The following is a 16981-nucleotide window of genomic DNA, read 5'->3' as shown; positions in this document are numbered from 1 at the left end:
AATGCCTTGGGAACCCACCCATATGGGTTCCATATGGAGCTCATCCACAAAGGTTCCTTCAATTGTTTTGTGATTTTATCTGAAAAGGTTTTTCTTCTTGGTATATTTTGAGTTAGTCCTCAAGGTCTTTCAGGTATTAAAGCACAAAGAAAACTATAGATTTTATCAGGAAGAAGCTATGTATAGAGTAAAACAGAAAAAAATAATCAGTCATATTAGCACAAAGCATCCATGAATAGGTCTATCAACTCACCAATTCCTGTTATAGGCAATGGTTTCTTCTAATGTTCAATAAATAACATCATAAACAATCATGTTGAAGAAAAATATGCTGGCATAGATTTTCATTAGCAATATGCTTTGGATAAAAATATTTATACACATATCTTTTGGTCATAAACAAAAATGGCATGGGATTTCACATTTATTCCCTCTTCCATTTAACTTTGTTCTTTTGAATGTCACAGGAGAAAACTCCTCAACTCCCAGCCCTCCAGCACCACAAAGAAATAGAGCAATCCAGCGTCAAAGTAAAAGAACGGAGTACTACTCTGCCATTCATGGGATCAAAGATTGACGTAAGAAAATTTTTCCTAAAGCAAATTAAAACAAATGACATCACAAGCCCTTACAGAAGCGATTAGGATATAAATAAAATAGGTAACAATAAACGAAAGTTAGTTGAGAAGCACAGTCCCCGCAGATACTACTTGCCAGAGGATGCTTTCTTAAAGCATCACAGACCCAACTTAGATTTGTAATCCTCAAATTCCAGTGACTGGACACAGGGAAGTATTAAATCTGAACCAAGTAGTGAAGCAATTAAGACATCAAATGAGCTCAGTGTCTAGATAGTACATAGCCAGTACTATTCCAGATGCACAAGGAAGAAACTAATTCATTAAAAGATATTAATTCATTAGGCCCAATACTTAGGGCACTAGGGCTTGATTCTCTCACAGAACCCTGGAGTAAGGCTGCTCTAAAAGGTGTTTGTTCACACATTGATATGGTAACCAAATGACCTTTAACTGCAAATCCATCATTAGGTAGTGGAAACACATTAAGTATGGATTTCTGAAAACTTCTATATTATTTTATTCTGTCAGTTCCTTTAATCCTCTGCTCAAAACACAGAATGAGAATGCAAAGCTTTTTCAGCCCAACTGAAAACAAGCTAAAAAAAAATTTTTTTTAAAATTTGTTATACATTCTTGTCTAACTATTGATTTCACAGCACACTGAATCAGATATAGATGACTGAGGAATTATACAAGGTCAATGGAACACTCTGAAAAAAGTGAACTTCTCCCAAAGACATCTGAGTATTAACCTGATACTATCATAGACTTACTCCTTTTAAGTACCAATTGTTTTCTCCCATCTATGTCAAATGTTATTATAAATCAAAATTCCTTCTTGTCCCAGGTCAAGTCTCTAGCACAACAGGAGACTAGAAGTCAAAAAACATATTAAATTAACTTTCAGGAGTTTATTTCCAACACTGTCTCAAGGCTCTTTGGGGCCAATCTGGTCTGGAAGCAAAGTCTACAGTGGTTTGCACCCTGGGGTGTACATAGTGGTCCTTCTCCACTCCAATATTGCATATGTCAAAGGCACCCTGCTTAACAAAGCCATAAATGCATTAAAGTGATAAAAAAAAAAAAGAGAGAGAAAAAGTAGCTTCATGCTATTGAAAATATGGCCGAGCATTTGTTAAATCTATAGGTGTAGATAATTTAAAATATATGTTAAATTTAGTGGAAAACTGAAAAGGTTTTTTCTCTTCTATTTGGAGTTCTCAAACCTTTCTAAGTTTCCAAACAGCAACTATCAGGCCGATAGTTCACAGATCCTTTTATTACCTTAATAACTATAATAACTCCAGTGAGAGAACTAACAAATTCCCAAGAAATTACCTCCAGGATTTATAAGACACAGTGTGAAGAATATATAATATTTTCATTCTGGTGGAATATAGCTATAAGATACAGAACAAAATTTTTAATGTGGGGTTAAAATATCAGTCTACACTGAACATATGTGGAAAAGATATTTAATTGTAAAATAGAAAAGTAGGCCAGAGTACAGTTTTAAGGGTAATTGCTTCTTTATACAGATAGGTAATCTAGGAGGGTATTAGGGTTAAACATTTTCATAAAGCAATAAAACATTAAAAAATAAAGCAAGAAAAAAAGAGCTTGAAGTTATGTTTTACAAAAAAAGAATGAACAGTATGTCAGAGTTTAATGTCCATACACTGTGGAATTCAACAATATTGTGATGAGAGCAAGTCACAGCACAGACATACGGCTTTCACAGGGAAAAGTAAAAGTTATGTTAGACATATCTATAGCATCACTAGTACAAAAAGTTCTTGTTCTACATACAAAAGCAATTTTTTTTCCATAAGAATAATTTCCTGGGGAGAAATGAGTCCATGAAATATTTCAGAAACCCATATGCTTTGAGTATCCCAAAAACATTATCTTAAAATCCAGTGCCTTAAAGTGCTTTCATGTGGAAATCATGATGGAAGGCACAGAATACAGTTTCACGTCCCCACTATGAAATTTTCAAAAAAGCATAGATTTTGCAGTTTGCAAATTCAAGTTTTCTTGTAAGCTGCTCCTTCTAAGAACATTGTCATTCCAATAAAACCAGCTGCTAGCTTACTCACTCTCAATGACCTACTAAATAAAAGGATTTTTTTTCTCCTAGTAACTTTCATCATCTTTATGGGAAAAATACTTATGCAAGTGATGCATTTTGAAATTATAAAACATGCAGAATATGTACAAACAGAAAGTTTAAAAAATATTTGCTTCATATACATGTAAATCTACTTGGGTATAGCTGAAATTGAACAAATATAAAAATTTGCTTTCTAAAAAATGTTTTCAGAGAATCTGAGACAACTTAAAGCTGTACAAAGATTTCCTGGGAGAAATCTTCTCTTCATATAGAAGTTTATACCTACAGGAGTAATTCCAGCATCAGTCCACCACATAATTATTACATAACATTTGGTCTAATCAACAATGATCACCCTTAAAACTGTTCTGTTTCTGAGAAATTAAGGTTCATACTAAAATCAAAAAGAATTCACAAAAACAGTGGCTTATTGTGTTTTTGGATCTCTTCAACAATCTTTATAACTCATTTGGAACTGTAAAAAAAACAAAAACTATTTACAGAATTCAGTTTTAAATACATTTCACAACTTCTAAAGTTTTATGTTACAATAATTCAAAGCTCATGGCTTAAGTCCAGTCATCAATCCGTAGTCTCTTCTGTTCTCCTCGCTTCCTGCGACTGCACCTTTTGTGTACAGTTCAAGACTGGGTTCTTTCTTAACCAAAAGTAAATCCAAACTACATGTTCATTTCAATTAAACAGCTTCTTTATTAGTCTGAAGGCGAGTCATAGCTTCTAATTTTTGTCTGTAGGCCTCTGCTTCCTGTTCTTTCTTTAGAAGCTGCTGTCGATATTTTTGTGCTTCCCGATTTGCTTCATCCAGCTGTTTCTGAAGAGCTTCTCTCTCCTAATTAAAAAAAAAGGTGTTTGTTTTTTCAATTTTTGCACAAATACATTAGGAACATATACAAGCATGCATCCTTCAAATAGAAAAATCTGTAGTAGCTACATGTAGTCACCACCTATTGACATTTCCTAGGCATCTTGCCTTTTCAGTCAATTCATTAGTAATTAAAGCCCCTAATTCTGTGCTCCATGCTGATACAGATTAGTTTCTGACCTCAAGAAATTACTCCAATTAAAAATAAGATTAACATAATGAACCCAGACCGTGTACCTGTACTTTTATATATACTACAAAAACTAATGAAGACTTTAAGACAGAAATACACCTCTTCACACCTCTGTGATGTTTTTATGTAAAGGTACAATAAACTATAACAGTTAATATTTACTGAGCACCTATTATGTGACCAAACAAGGCGATTTCCAATAACAAGCCTCTAGGATAAAGATTATGCCCATTTTACAGATGAGCAAAATGGTATTCAGAGAGGACATAGCTTTTCCCTCGTAACACAGTTGAGTTTACAAGATTCTAATGTTACTGCTTTTGAAACTATCTTCCTCTATGGTAATAAGCAAGACTCCTCATCTCTAAAATGAAGGGGTGCTGGTCTAGATTAGTTTTTCCTAAATTATACCATTTTTACAAACCAATAAAATACTAACTTCTCTATGGTGATTCATTAAATTGTCCAAATATAAAATATATGCATTCAATTCTAAATGCTAAACACAAATCTAGCCCAATGAAAATGATACTCTTTCTCCTCCTCACTCTGCCCCTATTCAGTTGCCTAAGGGAAAGCATTTCAAAGACTCCTTTCTCATGCCTCTAGTATGCGCATGGACAAAAGCTCAACCTGCACAGGCCCATACACAACCTCATCACAGAGGCTAGGACCTCTCAGTGGGATGAAGGCCGAGGGTAGGACTATTATTAATCTAAGAAACGCCAGGTTCATACTGGACAAGACACTTGACCAGAGGGAACCGGAGGTGAGGGTCAGCAACCTACTGGGGGAGAGGGCAGTATGAGGGTCTCTTCCACTGCCTCTTTGACTCCTGTCCATTGTGAACACCAAAAGATTCCCTCCCCTTCACTAGTCATACATGGTCTCCAAGGAGAAGCATATTTAATACTCCTTCCTTTGATCCCATTCCCTTCCTCATACTGGGAATGAAGTCCAACGTGTATTTTTTCCCCTGGGTCCACCAAATGTAGTAATGATAGATTATGCAAGTAGGCTTCCATTTACACAAAACGTACAAGAAACACATGCACCCTTCCATCTCCATTTAACAAATGCCCATGCCCTTCCCTGCTACCTTTTTCTTACCCTTTTCTTACCCTTCCTCCAGGCAAAATGGCAGAGTAGGAACAATTCAGAAAGGACACCCAAGAGTCAAGCCTCGGGCAAGAAATCAACACCACTACCTTGGCAGTGAACTATGAAGAACTTTGAGCACGCCAATGAAAAAGGTGGGAGAGGGGTGCTGCTTCTCCAGGAACTAGACCCCCACCACTGGCAGGAGCACTCATGGCCGTGCATAAGTGTTTTAAAATTTTACATGTTGTTAGGGTACCTGGGTGGCTCAGTCGGTTAAGTGTCTGACTTCAGCTCAGGTCATGATCTCCCAGCTTGTGAGTTTGAACCCCACATCGGGCTCTGTGCTGACAGCTCAGAGCCTGAAGCCTACTTTGGATTCTGTGTCTCTGTCTCTCTCTCTCTGCCCCTCTCCTGCTCATGCTCTGTCTCTCTCAAAAATAAATAAACATTAAAATTTTAAAAAATTTTTTGACATGTGTTAAGAAATAAAATCCTTTGGTAACCAAAGTTTTGAATTTGGTAGGAAATATTGGGACAGATTCTCTAACTCTAAGGTATCTTCTAATACTAGCTATTCATTAACATTTAGAAACAGCAAGGGATTCACAATTACTTCAGAAGATGAAAGCAAATTAAGTGAGGTAGTCTAACAGTAAATACAGTTTGTTTTTCTTCAATTAGTAAAATGTATCTTAATATAAATGAAAAGATAGCTCCCTTCTACTAGGCCAAATAAAAGATTCATTTACACTGCATTTCTTAACTATATCTGTAAAGTCTGAAAGGTAAAGGTCATTGCACTACACTTAATCCTCAAGACTGAAAGCAGTTAACATTATTAAAGTTTTTTTTAAGTGTTTCCATTTTTTAGTTCTCAGGAGTGTAGGTATTTAGGAAAACTTTTTGCCATCTCACTTTTCAAAGCAAATAAAAATCTCTAAAAAGTGGAAAATATCACTTCTTTACTCAAAGAGATCCTTTGTTTCCAAATTTATTTGTTAAATGTTTACTGAACATATATTATATGCAAGACACTTCCTTAATGTAAACAGTAATTTGGTTGTTTCACACATGAACAATGCATCACACTGACATTTGAGATTTGTATTTAAATAGAAATGCCAAGGGGCACCTGGGTGGCTCAGTCAGTTGAGCGTCTGACTTCAGCTCAGGTCATAATTTCGCGGTTTGAGTTTGAGCCCTGCATCAGGCTCTGTGCTGACAGCTCAGAGCCCGGAGTCTGCTTCAGATTCTGTGTCTCCCTCTCTCTCTGCCCCTCCCTTCCTCACACTCCACTTCTCTCTCTCTCTCTCTCTCTCTCTCTCTCTCTCTCTCTCACAATCTCAAAAATAAAAAACTCTTTGAAAATAAATAGAAATGCCAGGTGCCTGGGTGGCTCAGTCGGTTGAGTGTCCGGCTTCAGCTCAGGTCATGATTTCACGGTCTGTGAGTTCAAGCCTCACGTCGGGCTCTGTGCTGACAGCTCAGAGCCTGGAGCCTGCTTTGAATTCTGTGTCTCCCTCTCTCTCTGCCCCTCCCCCGCTCATGCTCTGTCTCTCTCTGTCAAAAATAAACATTACAAAAAAAAATTTAAATAAATAGAAATGCCAAGGCTATGGCTTTGACCTTTTGCAATAAAAGCACAATAAAAAGGACTCTGACATGTGTAAATAAATATACCTTAGTCTATTAATATGTAATACTCAAGTATTTTTCCTTTAACAGTATAATATGGAAGAATTCCAAAAAAGTAAATTCGGATAATAGTCACAGTTTAGTTGCAATAGAGAAGATATTTCTCTTACACTACAACTCCAAACCCAGGCAATGGACTAATAGGGCAAAGACTTGAGTTTGCTTTTTTATTTTCAAACAAAATTCTTGAATTCTGCTTCAGCTGGTAGCAATGATCTCATAACCATTTTATTATTTTTAATTTTCTAATATTCAAATTTATTTTACCTTAGCTATTATAGAGCAAAAAAATCATTCTACTCATTTATCTTCTACTTCTATATATATTTTAGAAGATAATTTTAATAGCAGCTAACATTTACTGAGCATTTATCACATGCCCATCATTGTCCTAGTCTTTTACATGTATTCTCATTTATACTTTGTAACCATCTGATAATGTAGGTGCTGTTATTTTCCGCCTTGTTACTGATGGGGAAATCAAGCCTTATAAGGTTAAACAACTTGATCAAGATAACACAATCAGAAAATGATAAAATATACCCATATTCTTAACCATTAAATATTTGCTTAAAAAGAAAGAAACTGGGCAGGGTGTGTGAGCTGCCTGTTTCCTTGTGTATAAACATCAATTTTCCAAGTGCCATGAGCCACATATGAGCCTGTTTTTATAAACAAAGTTTTACTGAAATATCTATTCATTTCCAAAGTGTCCATGGCTGCTTTCCCACTACGATGGCAAAGATAAGTGGTGAAGCACAGACTATAAAGCCCATAAAGCCAAAAATATTCACTATCAGGCCCTTCACAGAAAAAAAAACTTTGCCTACCCCAGCCCTAGAGAAAAAACTTACCAAAAAGAGAGACTGCAGGAAATCTTAAACTGTGGTGGATCAAAAGAATATCAATAAAAGGAAAAGAGACTGAAAAAACTGCATCAAATAAAACACTGTGTAAAGTTTACAGAAATCAAATTTTACAAGAACACTAAGGATCCCAGTCTATCACTGGTTACAAGACACAAATATTTCATTTAAAAAAAAAAAACTTGCTAATAAACATATTCATCTCTAACCTCCATAGCAATGAAAAGGTAAAGGTATTTCCTGAATTCACACAACTAAATAATAGAAGAATCTGTTATTCCTAATGCACTAATTATATTTCCTCCCTCCCACATTACAAAAGAATAGTTTTAATTTCAATTCAGAATAGCCTAATGTTTATTTATGGAAGAAATTCACAAATATCACACCTCTCCCCAAAAATACCTTTAATGCAGTAGTATGGAGGGGGTGATATGATATACATTATTGCAATTTGGTGTCTTATTCAGACCTCCCTTTCAAAAAACAAACCTATTTCATTTCCTTTATTGCTATAATGCAAATATAAAAGCTTCACCATTTACAATACATTTTCTACAATTTAAGCTAATTTTGTAGAGATTATTAATAAACCTCTCCAACGTTAGTTGGGAAATTGTAAATTCTTAGCACTTGACTTATAAACAGTCACTCTGGTAGTTGTGGACACAAACATACAGAGAAACCCCAAATATGTTAGATTCTGTATAATGAGTTAATTTTTTTTAATGTTCATTTATTTTGAGAGAAAGAGAGTATGCACGCAAGAACAGGAGAGGGCAGAGAGAGAATCCAAAGCAGGCTCCATGCTGACAGCAGGGAGCCCGAAACCGGGCTCAAACTCACAAACCATGAAATCATGACCTGAGCCCAAGTCAGATGCTTAACCAGCTGAGCCACCCAGGCGCCCATAATTTTTAATTGCTGTAGAGCAGAGTTCCTCAATCTCAGCATGGATAATTTTGAACTAGATGATTCTTTACTATGGAGGCTGTCCTGTGCATTGTAGGATGTTTAGCAACATGTCCTGCCTCTACCCCCTATATGTCAGTGGCCGACCTAGTTGTGACAACCCTAAATGTCTCCAGACATTGCCAAGTGTCCTCTGGGGTCAAAAACGTCCCAGATGAGAACCACTGCTTGTGAGAAACTTTTCCGGTTAAAGGCTAAGCTGTCACTTAGAGTATAAAAGTCTGCCCCCAAGACAACTCCATTGGTCATTTAAGAAAATAAGTTCAAAAGAACAACTCCAGGTATTATAAGGAAATGAGTGCCTGGTTTGATGAAAACAATGGAGGCCACTCTTCATTCTATATCCTCAGCCCACCTCTACCACCTATACTGACCGTATACTTCAAGGTCTCTCTGTAATAGCTCTAGAGAGATCATGCAATGTTGGCATTAACATTTCTGGTGATGGAGAATGAGGTTTCCATTACCAGACAGCTCTAATTACTAAAAACAAAACACAACAAACAACAACAACAAAACCCACTTCTTTATACCAAGCTAAAACTCCATCTCCCTGAAGTTCTATCTCCTTGGTTCCAGTTCATTTCTATACCTCAATTCATACTTTCCTGTTATTTGAAATTATTCTCCCTGGTCTCTGAAAGACCATAAGAGGGGAATCAGGCTGAACCTTCAAGAAAACAGCAACTCTCATTGGTTATTAGGTGAATAAAGGCACAGGCTGCACATTCACTGTTTTAAACACATAATTTGTTGAATTCAGTAAGTTTATGTTCAATAAAATTCAAAGAATTTAAAAAATGTTTTATTAGTTAAAGCAAAGTACATGACAAAACTTTTTAACCTTATGTGCCAGAAATGATAGTCAACATCCAAAAAAACATATTTAAAAGATTACAAAATAAGTATACTAATACTGTTCAATGGAATAAACTGTTTGTAAGAATGTCCATGTACTGAATATCATTTTAAATTTTGAAGAAACAAAGCAATTTACCCTCAATAATTAAAGTCATACTGTTACAAAACATTCTGGTTAAAGTATGAATCAGATTCTTTTTAACTCAGTAATATGTCCTTTGTGACTGTGGTTAAAGATGTATCAGCATTACACTTAGATGCACTGGAGCAAAGAAATATTCTAGTTGTCCTCAGTCAGAATCACGTTGCCTTTTAGTGACTTTTTAAAAAATCCTCTTTTCAGGGCACCTGGCTGGCTCAGTTGGTACAGTATGTGACCTCTGATCTCAGGGTTGTGAGTTCAAGCCCCACATTGAATATGGAGACTACTTTTAAAAAACAGTAATAAAATAAAATCCTGAGGGACGCCTGGGTGGCTTAGTCGGTTGAGCGTCCAACTCTTGATTTCAACTCAGGTCATGATCTCACAGTTTGTGAAATTGAGCCCAGCATCAGACTCTCCTCTGACAGCTCAGAGCCTGCTTGGGATTCTCTCTCTCCCTCTCTTTCTGCCTCTTCCCAACTCATTCTCTCTCTCTCAGTCTCTCAAAATAAAAAAGACATTTTGGGGCCCATGGGTGGCTCAGTCAGTTAGGCGTCCAACTTTGGCTCAGGTCATGATCTCACAGCCCGTGAGTTCAAGCCCCACGTTGGGCTCTGTGCTGACAGCTCAGAGCCTGGAGCCTGCTTCAGATTCTGTTTCTCTCTCTCTCTCTCTCTCTCTCTCTCTCTCTCTCTCTCTCTCTCTCTCCCTGTCTCTGCCTCTCCCCTGCTCACACTCTGTCTCCCTCTCTCTCTCAAAAAATAAATATTAAAAATTTTTTTTAAATAATAAACATTTTTAAAACAGTAATATTAAAAACAAATAAAATCCTGAGTGCCCCCTTCAAAATAAAATAATCCTCTTTTCTATGGATAAGAACCTTCAGAATTCCTATTCACCAACAATATTTAAGATATTCGGCAACACTTACTACTTACATATACCAGATATTACAAATATGAGTATAATGAGTATGCTGACTTCTTCATCTCTGATAAAATGTCCAAAATACAGATACCATTACCCAAAACTCTCATATGAGTGAAAATAAGACTGAAACTCAGAAAACTAAGATAATGTGCCTCCAAGCTAATAGGGGCAAGAGGTGTAATTCAAATCTAACGCATTTAATTTCAAGTCCAATGTTCTTTACACTGCAGTTGATCTTTCAAAGTTATTCCAGAATAACTTTAGTTACACTTTATATGAGTTAATATCAAATTCAAGGGACACAGTTTTATTTACAGTCATGCAAGAAAAAAACCTGGGAGGCATCTATGGTTTTTGGTTGTACTTCCAAACTAGAAGGAAAAAGAATGAATCCTTTCAAAAGCTAGCTTAAATTTAAATTCCTTTTTAAAGAACTTAACAGTGAAATAAGCAGTTACTTATGGCTTTTTAAAAATAACCTAGTCAACAAACATCAACCTTCTTAAAAAGGATCTTCCAGCCCAAATAGGTCTTTGAATTTCACTTTTGAAAGAAAAGAATGTTTTTCATCAATACACAGTGACATTTCCTTTAGTGACTTGTGAGAATGATGTATGTAAATATAATAGAAAATAAAGGATGAAGTGCAAGAACCAAAGACATTCCAATGTTATCACAATGACAGACTTTGTTATAAACAAATTCTTCACTCATTCATTCATTCATTCAATATTTATTTATTGAGGGCTTGCTATATGTATTAGCAAATAACTAGACAAAATAATACTATGTACTTTCATTCTGTATCAAGACAACACTGTCAGTAATAAATATAAAAGACCAAAAGGAAATTAAAAATAAAGAAAAGCAAATTGAGTTTATTTTGGATGACTGCAGCAAAACACACCGGGTAAAAGACTCCTTACTTCTATTTCTGCAGATTCCACCCGGTTTTCAATTATTTCGATACATTGTCTCTTAGCTGGTGGTTCTTCGCTTATAACAGTTTCTTCAGCAATGTCGGTTGCTGGTACTGTTAACACTGAAATGAAAAAAAAATGTATACATTAATTCATTTTTAGATAGGTTTAGTAGAAATAAAACTATCTGTGACATTGTTGACATAACTCCTCTAAAATAAATATGTTCCAAAATACTATTTTCAAAGCACTGATTTGCTTTCTATGAGGATGTCCATATCTGTCTTTGTGGTGCATTTTTAATGAACTTGTTGTTTAACACACCTACTTACTTTTTTTAAATTTTACAGATAACATATTCATTGTATGGCTGAAGATCAAAAAATGTTTAATAAGCATAACAGATAATCACTTTTATTGATTTATTATTGTTGTGCTAATTTATACAAAAACATGAATATACATTCTCATTTTTCTTTCTTATACAAAAGGTACCGTACATTCAAATGCACATATAATAGATACATTGCTCTGCCTTTGCTTTTTTCATGCCATGTATCTAGGGTATCTTTCGTCAGTATACACAGAGCTTTCTTTTATTTAGCTGCATAATATTCCAATGTGTGGACACATCATTATGAACATTGTCTGTTTATAAACTTTGCCTGTTTTTCTTTTGGGTTGTTGGACCTTGTCCCTAATTTTTAGTATTTTTTTATACATATGTAAATACACAGAGAGAGAGAGAGAAGCTGTCCTTGCTTTGCATAGCAAGCAGTGTGGGACCACAGAAATGACTGTGAGCTGAAACCACGCAATTTTAATAATCAATGGGGGAAATCACAATTGTTTTAGAGCCTTTGAAGTTTTTTGTCAAAATATTAAAAATTCTGTCATTTACAAATGCAAACAGAAATGAAAAAAAGTAAAATATTTATTTAGTACACTGTAATTTAAAACATTAGAGATATTGAGATTTAAGTGTTTTATTTCTTTTAACTCATATCACATTACACTTATAAATTAACTCAAGAAGAATTGAGAGCCTTGTATCTGCTTCATTGGACTGTCTGCATAGTCTGTATATATTCATATGTCAGCTACACATTTTTCAATTATGGGGGCTTTAAAAATTTATTTTAATATTTAGTAAGCTCTTCTCATTGCTCTTCTTTCCCAAAGTTTTCTTACTCTTCTTCCCTCCTCCTCCCATTAATATAAACTTCAGAATCTATCTGGCCAGTTCCAGGAAAAAAACCTGTTAGTCTCTGTTATGGGATGAATTGTGTTCTCCTCAAAATTCAAATGCTTAAGTCCTAAACCCCAGTACCTCACCATGTGACTGTATTTGGAGACTGGGCCTTCAAAGAGGTAAATCAGGTAAAATGAGGTCATGTGGGTAGGCCTTAATCCAATAGGACTGGTGTCCTTTTAAGAAGCAGAGATTAAGGTACAGACAACACACAGAAGGAGGGCTGACCACATGAGGACACAGTGAGAAGGCGGCCATCTGCAAGCCAAGGAGAAAGGCCTCAGAAGAAACCAAATTTGCCAAACCTTGATCTTGGACTTCAAACCTCCAGCGTTGTGAGAAGAAACTTCTGCTGAGTCGCTCAGTCTGTGGTAATTTGGTATGGCAGCCGTAGCAAACTAAAATAGTCCTTTTTTTTTTTTTTTTCATATCACCCTACATTTATAAATTAACTCAGGAAGAATGGAGAGCTTTATGACAGTGAATCTTCCTATCCCAAAACATGACATTTCTTCCATTTGTTCATGGGATGAGATTAGTCTCTATAATGTCAGGTTTTAGAAACATTATATCTGCTTGATATAAGCAAATACTGTCAAAGTTTTCTTATTTCTATATAACTAGAATTAGTTCTGTGAAGCTTTGTGAAAGTATCTTGGATGAGCCATGAGCAGACTTCTGCAGAATTGGAAAGCTCTCTGCAGGCTTCACAAGTCAATGGTTTCCTCTTCTTCTGCTACAGTGACAAACTTTTTTCCTGAGACGTGGTGGCTCTACAGTGCTATACCTCCTCTGTCACTCTAAACCAAACCTGGTTTAGGAGAACTTCTAGCTCCAGCCTTTCCCTTCCCTAATTCCTTCACTGACCATGAATGAGCACAGTCTGTGCAATCCTAATCATTGTCTAAAAGGTTATGTGTGTGCACACATGTTTTTGTATGTATTGGGGAGGGGATGCTGGGTACATGGCAATGCTTGCTCAGATAGGAATTTTCTGAACCTTCTCTTTCTGCTTCCTTCAGCATTCATGCACTCCTCTGCCTCAGCCCTGCTTATGGCACCTCCTACACAGACTGAGCCCTGTCTTGCTGGGAGTGTATATTTATGCTAATGCCTGAGCTCAATCCCTTTTCTTTTCTTGATGCACCTCTGTGAGTTTCCATGGCTCTAATGGTCTTAGATGTTTTGGGCAGCATTTAAAATATGGAATTTTGTGGTTTTCTCAGCCTTTCAGCGTCCCTGAAAATGTAGTCGGGGCTTTTGTTGAATATTACTACTCTCAGAGGTTTCCAAGGGGAAAAAATGGGAAATTATAAACAAAGATGCTAAAAGTGGCCACCACATTCCTACTACAAGTCCTAAGTCCAACTTCTTTGTAAGGAGCCTTTTCTTACATGGTATGATATGTGAATTGCAATAAATGGCATAAGAAATTATTGTCCAAAGCATATTCTGAACTATTTATTTAAGCTCTTTTTCCAACGGGAATACTTTGGAGCCAGTTCCTCTTTCCACCTCGTATACTCAGAGAAAGCAAGCTAATTTCAATAGTAGCCTAAAAAGCAGATAAAATTAGCCAATCAAGCCTACTGCAAAAGGTTGCAAAAATATATTTTAAGGCAAAAAATAAATGCTTTGAAAAACATATCACAATTTCCCGAGCCTTGAGAATAAACTCAAACTTTAGGCAAATGCCTACTACCAACCTTGCTGTCCATCTGGCATGGTCACAATGATGGGCTGACCTATCCCACTGGTCGGGATGGAGTGCAAGTTTCCAAGCTGGATGCCATCTGTAACTATTGTGATGACTTGCTGGCCCCCCGAGCTAACTACTTGCTGAATTGCACCATCCACAGATTCTGCGGTAACTACCTCCTCCGTAGCCACTACTGGAACAAAATATATATGTAAAGATCAGTGAGCATATACAAAAGTACAGATAGAAGTTTATTTTTCTTTGCTACTTTGGCTTTCCCTGTTCTCTTACACAGAAACACTGTTACATGGTTTTTCTTAAAGGCAGTCTCCAGTGGTGCTGTGCATACCTATATTAACAACAGACTACAAGCCCCACAATTTATAACTAAATGAGTTCTGACTATGCATATGTATATTTAAATAAGTAATATCTCTTCATTTAGTTATATGAGGCACAAAATTTATAAAATCCTCTGAGGTCACAGATATAACAAAGGTTATGCTTGCTTAATAAAATTCTACAATCCAAAAGAGAATTTTGTATGTGGCTGTATTCTATTTACGTTTACGTATGAGATGATATGCATTTCCATATTCAAAGAAACATGGAAATTTGTATTTTTCAAGTAAACAGAATAAGCATTATTCCCTTTCTGGATTGTGTGAGCAAGGGTTGCCTTGGTAGCAATGGCCTACAGATCTAGTACTGCATGACAGTAAATAATACAATATGTTAACATTTATATAAATAAAATCCAACACTATGTTCTTAATAGAGGCTCAGAGAGGATTCTGACATCTGAAAGCAGCACCCCTGGCCTTGCTTGGGTAAAGAAATCACAAATTAATGCTGCCCAAATCCTTTCCCACAGGTAATCCTATGCCCAACTACTGATCCCAAACAACATACACAGGAACATTCATAGCAGCTTTACTCACAATAGTCAAAAACTTGAAACCAACCAGATATCCATCAAAAGCAGAATGGATAAAAAGACTGTGGTAGATTCATGCACTGGAATACTACACAGCAATTAAAATGACTAAATGCAAAACATGGATAAATGTGACAAAAACCATGCTCAGTGATATAAATCAGATACAAAATATATACTGTGGAATTTAAGAAACAACAAATGAACATAGGGGAAGGAAAAAACAAAAAAAAAGAGAGGGAGGCAAACCATAAGAGACTCCTAACTTGAGGGATCAAACTGAGGGTTGCCGGAGAGAGGTGGGTGGGGGATGGGCTAGATGGGGGGATGGGTAATAAGAAGGGCACTTATGATGAGCATTGGGTGTTGTATGTAAGTGATGAATCACTAAATTCCACTCCTGAAACCAGCATTACACTATCTGGTAACTAGAATTTAAATTAAAACTTGAAACATGAAAAAAATAAAAATTAAAGTTAAATGAGAAAAGAGCAGAGCCCAAATTAGGACAACTGCCTGGTACACAATGTTAAGAAGAGAATTTTCCAGGAAAGGAATATTTGATGAAGGGTTATATATATTTATCATAAGGAAGGATACTCCATAAAGCTACAGACTTTATCTTATGTTTTTCATACATGCAAGGCTCTGTGACTTTAATCTTATGGGATCCAAGGGGATTGTTTTTTTTCCTTTATGCTTGGAATGCTCCTTTTTGGTTATTGTTTTTTAATGAAGCAGATGTACAATGTGTGATTGAGGCAGAAATAGAGCCCATGATTTGAGATTTTTCTCAGTCATTTTGACATCAGCAAATGTTAAAGTATAGCTTCCTTGACAGTCTAGGAAGAGGCACTACATACATTAAAAGTTGAAAATTTCCTTTACCACTGGAGCATGTTAGACATGTTGAGTCCCACACTGACTTTACAAGTCCCTACCTGTGGCCACAATAATTGGTACAATCCACCATGAACCTGGAGTAGAACCCAGGGTTCTGGCTTTGAAGTCTGAGCGGCCAAGCCCACACTCCTCCCCTGCTTTGGATTTTGTGCTGTGTGGTCTTCCGGATTACTGCACTGGACCAGTGTGTAGGGTGCACCAGCCAGGCCAGCAGGCCACATCCCCAGGTCTGTGGGGTGTGCAGCACCATCCTACTGCCACAACGAGGGAAAGGTGGTGTGAGAGAGGGAAAACTGCCTGCCGTGCTCACTTTTTTAGGTCTCGATTTCCTTACGGAGCCACTGCGGGCATGTAATAAAACTTTGGGTTTTTTTCTCCTTTTAATCGTGCTCATATAAATTTAATTCTTACTCCAGCTGGAAGACCCTAAGGGGTAGAAAAGAATTTTCCTCTCCCTTCTCCTACATGGTATTTTAAGTTCATCAAAATATACAATACTACTTTAAGACTGATGATCCCCAGAGGGGAAATAGATTGGGGCACAGCAAAATGGGTAAAGGGGGTCAGTTTTATAGTGATGGGTGGTAACTAGGCTTTTGGCAGTGATCACTCTGTGGTGTTTACAGATGTTGAACTATAATGTTGTACACTTGCAACATTTATAAAGTTATATCCCAGTATTACCTCAATAATAAAAAAAAATAGGTAATACTGTTTTAAAACTCAATAACACAGTTTGGATCAGTCTTTTTTTTTTACTTTTTTTTTTAAATGTTGATTTATTTTTGAGAGAGAGAGAGAAGCAGGAGCACGAGTGGGGGAGGGGCAGAGAGAGGGAGACACAGAATCAGAAGCAGGCTCCAGGCTCTGACCTGTCAGCACAGCGCCTGACACGGGGCTCGAACCCACAAACTGTGAGATCATGACCTGAGC

General features: G+C 36.5%; 1 protein-coding gene across 5 annotated transcripts in view; it reads right to left on the bottom strand.

Moving 5' to 3' along the window:
• Positions 1-2040: 2040 nt before the first annotated feature.
• Positions 2041-16981, bottom strand: part of GABPB1 (GA binding protein transcription factor subunit beta 1) — a 70663-nt gene continuing 55722 nt past the window's right edge. For 2 of the 5 annotated variants that reach the window (XM_030318209.1, XM_030318211.1), the window contains exons 7-9: positions 14216-14398; positions 11264-11379; positions 2041-3544 (exon numbers count right to left, since the gene is read on the bottom strand). In XM_030318209.1, the coding sequence (XP_030174069.1) occupies positions 3392-3544; positions 11264-11379; positions 14216-14398 (452 nt within the window). In that variant the 3' untranslated portion in view covers positions 2041-3391. Of the gene's footprint in view, positions 3545-11244; positions 11380-14215; positions 14402-16981 lie in introns of all 5 variants that reach the window. The other 3 variants (XM_030318207.1, XM_030318210.1, XM_030318212.1) reach the window with 2 other exon arrangements.

Source organism: Lynx canadensis, chromosome B3, assembly GCF_007474595.2.
Source record: "Lynx canadensis isolate LIC74 chromosome B3, mLynCan4.pri.v2, whole genome shotgun sequence".
NCBI classification, from domain to species: domain Eukaryota; kingdom Metazoa; phylum Chordata; class Mammalia; order Carnivora; family Felidae; genus Lynx; species Lynx canadensis.
The sequence above is the reverse complement of the archived record's forward strand: the minus strand, read 5'-3'. Positions and strand labels throughout refer to the sequence as shown.